This window comes from Berghia stephanieae, chromosome 3 (genome assembly GCF_034508935.2).
Source record: "Berghia stephanieae isolate SIO BIC M18660-M18661 chromosome 3, UCSD_Bste_1.3, whole genome shotgun sequence".
Classification (NCBI taxonomy): Eukaryota; Metazoa; Mollusca; class Gastropoda; order Nudibranchia; family Aeolidiidae; genus Berghia; species Berghia stephanieae.
Genome location: NC_088362.1, coordinates 103,513,301 through 103,518,707, shown reverse-complemented (window position 1 = coordinate 103,518,707; position 5,407 = coordinate 103,513,301). Strand labels below are relative to the sequence as shown.

At 35.5% G+C, this 5,407-nt stretch overlaps 2 protein-coding genes and 1 pseudogene across 5 annotated transcripts in view; all 3 read right to left on the bottom strand.

Annotated features, from left to right (window-relative positions):
- The window catches only part of LOC144969034 (uncharacterized), a 55,462-nt gene that overhangs the window by 37,224 nt on the left and 12,831 nt on the right, over nt 1-5,407 (bottom strand). The gene's annotated exons all lie outside the window — the stretch shown is intronic.
- LOC144966932 (acetyl-CoA carboxylase-like) lies at nt 223-1,748 on the bottom strand (annotated as a pseudogene).
- The window catches only part of LOC144966931 (acetyl-CoA carboxylase 1-like), a 3,839-nt gene continuing 352 nt past the window's right edge, over nt 1,921-5,407 (bottom strand). The window contains exons 2-5 of the mRNA XM_078903627.1: nt 4,583-4,791; nt 3,700-3,909; nt 3,066-3,239; nt 1,921-2,019 (exon numbers count right to left, since the gene is read on the bottom strand). Of these exons, the coding sequence (XP_078759753.1) occupies nt 1,921-2,019; nt 3,066-3,239; nt 3,700-3,909; nt 4,583-4,791 (692 nt within the window). The remainder of the gene's footprint in view (nt 2,020-3,065; nt 3,240-3,699; nt 3,910-4,582; nt 4,792-5,407) is intronic.

Below are 5,407 nucleotides of genomic sequence, written 5' to 3'. Positions count from 1 at the left end.
AAGCGGAGGCTCGAACCCAGGACCTTCTGATCCGAAAGCGAGTGTCATACCACGAGACCACATAGCCGTACCAACCATTCATTATTTCCTTGAGAATTTAAGAGTGAAATATAAAGAAATAAAATTCAAAATTCAAATGAAGCAAAGGGCAGCTGCGACTGCTATCAATCCAAGAAACTTGATATCATAAGATCATGTGTTAAAAAGTTCCTTTCAGATACATCACCTTTCTAAAGATGTCTGGAAATTCTGAAATCCCCCTCTGATTGTTTGGTCAGCAAGATGAAGGGCACCACAAACAACCCCGAGCATCAAGTCGGTTTCTCTGCTTGCATCTTCTCAGCTATCAACTTGTCAAGCCAGGCAGTGGTGAAGTCATTGTTTTGATAGGGATCTGTCTCCAGTAATTTGATAAGGTACTCAACTGTTGTACGGAAATCCCCTCGAATGGACAATTCTTTTAATGCAACAACCAAGTTCCGGGAAATTACAGAAATATGAAATAAAAATACTGTTTTATAAATGGGTAGAATTTCATTCTATTTAGATACATTTTCATAACAATTACATATAAGACCATACAGCAGTTTTAATAACAGTGAAATTCAGAACAACAAGATGGTTACATCTTAGTGGACCAATGTATTATTTCTTAATGTATCATTTGATATTATTATGGGGCTTACTTCAGGGTCAGTTCCTTGTCCTCTTTTCATGACAGGAAAATCTATTAGCCCCTAATCGTCCACTTCATTTTTCTTTTTCATTTTCCAAATCCATCAAAACAGTGAATTAGTCTACAACAGATTTGGTGACGTTGGATGTGACAGAATAGACTTTTCAGATGATAAGAAGCAATTCTTACTGTCCACTATATATATCAGCAACCAAAAAACATTTAAGTCATGGGTGCCAGCAGGAAGAAGTGCTGAAACCTGAAACTAAGATCTCAACACTTTGCCAAACCTAAGAGGAAGTAGTAAGTAGGCCTAGACACGCGCATAGGCCTACGTTTTGAAAGGTCGAGGTTGTAAACACGGGGTTGGACAGGCCGAGGCCTTGACCAAAGAGAGTTCTGGTTTCACACGAATCTACCTCCATACACTGAAAAGGTGGCTGAATCACGTTTCCAATTTTTACAGACGCTATTAGGTTATTTTACTCAAAACAATGAAACCGGAGGTATTTGACTTCGCGATATCACGAAACCGAAATTCCGGCATGAACCGGAAATCTGGCACCCATGATTTAAGTATTCTTTGTAACATTTACAGTTACACTATAACTTTAGAAATAATAAATTAAAAAAAAAAATGAAACACCGCACAGAACGTATATTGTACGCCGTCTTGCACAACGATTGGCCTTGAAGCAATCAAACATATGGTGCTTCATCACACACACCAAAAAAAGAAAAATACAAATTTCAAGAGGTAACAATAACTTACTCTCTGGCATCTTCCCTGTCCTCTCCCCAGGAGAAACAGTGTCCAAAACTGAGAATCAGCAAACTCATGTAGACCCCCTGAAGCAATCACGCTAAAGTAGCCCCACACATTCTTACTGCTACGGAAATTTAGTTCTTGAACTGTCCTGAACTTGGTTTGAAACCCTGGCAGACAAATTAAAAAACAAAAATCAAGGAATCAATACCAGAAAAATAATATTACAAACAATGGTAAATGGTTTCTCTCTGAGGTGTAGAAATTAATGCATTAAAATAGAGCCATATATCATAATTCACACATCTTAATATCACTAATCTTATAAAAATATAACAACATCAACAAAGAAAAGAAGAAAGTTACAAAACAAACCCACAATACTCTTCTCCTAATCTATTTATGGGAACTTATTTCATCTGGATTTTCACTGGTGATTCTGGCTGCAATGACATGACCTCTAGGACATGGTCTTGGTTCAGGGTTTTTCGAAGTCGACAAGGGAATCACCAAATGCATCTGCCCCATAAAGCAAACGAATATCTTTGATTCGATGAAGAGGAAGTCCCATAGCAACCTGATCATAAGAAAAAGGAAATCATGGAAAGAAATTAAAACCACTAAAATATTTTTCTCCTAATTTCTATACAAAATGGGCATATCCTTGGAAACAAAAATAACATTAATATAAATGATTGACTTATAGAGCATAGCAATATTGAAAATATAGAGAGAACATTACTTCGCCTTATCAACTTATATTTTCTCACAGTAAAAGTTAACATGATAAGAAAGAATAAAAGCAGTTTGAACAAAGCTAAAAATATGCTTCCACCATATTATTATTATTAAATTTTTAAACCCACTTTCATGAGAGGACATCAACCAATTAAAATGTTAAAAAAAGAAAAGAACGACAACTAAGCATTCAAAGCATGTGATTGGTTTTGCAGTTATTTTGGGAAAAGCCAGAAGTCACAACCTGTTTTCAGAAATTGACAAATGAGGCCCAAAGATTCAAAACCTTCACTGACCATTTTATTATTGTTTGTGACAGTTTGATACCATGGTTAGGGGGGTGGAGGGTAGGGTTAGGCTTAAAATCCAGTTTCCGCAGATCCTCATGCATAGCTGCCAACTTTTCAAAATGCAAAAACGTATTATTATACACGGTGCGGCGCGGACGCCCAATTCATGTCTTAAAATGGCATATTTATTAATGTACTTAAGTACTAGAATGGTCAGAACTGTAATACTAAGAGAAATGCGGTTTACGGCGTACGGGGAAAAAGAGCTCCGAGACCATCTCCGGTGTTTTTGCGAAATGCGGGGTATGGTGTACGGCGAAAATTTTCTCCCAAGATAATTTTTTATCAGATTTTCTTCTTTTTTTTTTCTGGATTTTTTTTCTTTTTCTGGATTGGCCAAATCTTACTAAGTACGATTTATCGTACTGGTTGGCAGCTATGCTCATGACTCTGTACCACTATGCATTTTATTCAAATTAAAAGATCACTTAGAATAATACGGCATTCCACTTTTCCAGTCAAAAGTAATTCAACTTACAATATAGAAGACAAAAACACAAAAGAAAAAAACAAAAAAAAAAAGAACTCCGTTTACCTGTAACTGAGCCGCTGGCAAGTTTATGTCCGCCACCATTTCTGTACAAGGATGTTCAACTTGAAGCCTAGGGTTGAGCTCCAAAAAGTAGAATGTGTCTTCCTCAGCATTGTACAGATACTCCACCGTGCCAGCACTCACATAACCCACCATCTTGGCTAATGTTACAGCAGCCTACAATTATTTCAGACATAAATTTTTATAGTATTTTCAGTTTAATCTTTTCAAGTATTTAGTTCATCATAAAAACTACCATTATATTTAACTCTGCTAAGGGACAGATTGCATAAAATGTAATCAACTTTGTCGTCTTTAAAAAAAAAAAAATTAAAGAAAGAAAGAAAGAAAAGAATGAATTTGTCATTGCCACATCCAAAAATTATAACAAAGAAATATGAAGGTGATAATTTCTACATCAAAAATAAAACATGAAAATATAACTAATACTGCCTCTTAAAAATTGAAAGAAAAACTTGAGAAATAAACAAAACACAAGACAACAAAAAGAGGTAGGATATAGAAAAATATATGAATAATCATCCATAAATCATTTTCATTCAAGGAATAAAGATCTGTATTGACAATTAGCATTAAAGATTTTATTTTAACCCCATAAGAAAAAGATAACAATTACCTTCTCCATGCGTTCAAAGACATCAGGTTTTGATATGATGGCAGGTGCCTCCTCGATAATCTTCTGATGACGACGCTGAATGGAACAATCTCTTCCAAACAGAGAAATGGCATTGCCATACTTGTCTGCTAAAATCTGTACCTCCAAATGACGAGCTGCCGATGCCAATTTCATGATGAATATCGGGGAACCTGGCACCTCTTGCTGGACCTTGGGGAAATATCGTATACCGTACATTCAATGATTAAATCGATGATCGTGATATAATATTTCCGCGAGGACGAGAGACGCATGCGCACAACCAACATGACCACCTCTCTCTAATAACTTTTCCACCGGTGACGTCACAGACTATGGATGACGTCCAATCAAGGGACGCTACTCTTCCGCTAATCTCATTCCCTATAGCATTAAAAACTCTCTCTGCATAGAACCCAAGAGGAGCAATTCTCTCCAAAACAATTAGTTACGAAGAAGAAAAAAATCTACATTGTCCCACTATGTTTACAATGCTTTATTTTTTTCATTATTATTATTTTTTTAAAAATAATTTTGGCAGTTCTAATATCAATCATCTGGCATCCTCATACGCCTTCTTCATCTGCATGATACCTCCAGATATTCAACGTTTAAGTAGCCTACCTAACATGAAGGAAAACAGAGACCGGATGAAATTCTGACCCAAAGCTATGATGCCAATCTGGCTTTGCTGTGATTGAGTAGATGCTCAACTGATTAAATACCATGCCTGCTCTGCAATATTATTCTGTATAGAGTATTAAGACTAAAAAAATGGGAGTCCCAAAAAAAAAATTAAAAAAAAAAAAAAATTGATCCCAACAAAAATAAGCAAACAAAAAAAAAACAACAAATATTTACTTACTTGTCTAAACAAGTTGTGAAATTCCTCGGCGTTCTCAACTTTCCTGATTCCCTTTCCTCCACCACCTTCTGATGCTTTGATCATGATTGGGAAACCAATCCTCTGTGCCGCTTCCAATCCTTCATCGGCATCGTTCGTGCAGCCTTTTCTATAGATTTCAGCTGGAACTATTAAAGTGCCCTCGGTATCAGCTTGACTTAATGTCAATCCTAGTTAATGAAATCAAACGAAATTTATAAATATTTAAGTCATGTGTAATATATACAACTTAACATGAATAATCCTAAAGATTCTGTTCATACTAGCTTCTCTGTTTACTTTTCGTGTAAGATAAATAAGAGAATTTTATTTCTTACCAAGGTCTAAATATGTCATTTACAAAATGCAAAGATAAAGAGTTAAACTAAGAAAAAGATAGCAGAAGACATAGATGATGTAGAATTCAAAACGGTTCCATTTTTTCAAGTTTCACAGCCTTTGAGTGTGAAGCACACGTGACATACTCAACATGAATTCGATAACTAATGATAGGAAATGTGACCTAGGAAAGATTGATAAAATTGTGAAAAAGGCAGGCAAATAAACAAATACCATTTATAAAGTAAAGGAATTATATGAATGGTCCCGTTTCAACAGACTAAATAGTATCTTGAGGGATGAAAGCCGCCCTATTTATAGTTTCTTTAATTTTCCCAAGAGAAGTAACTGCCTCCGGTCTATAAAAACAAAAACATGGTGACACCGGAAATCCTTCGTCACTCAATGTGTATGGTCATATAATTCTTATCTACAAATAAGTACAATAAGTATAATACTTTAAGCATT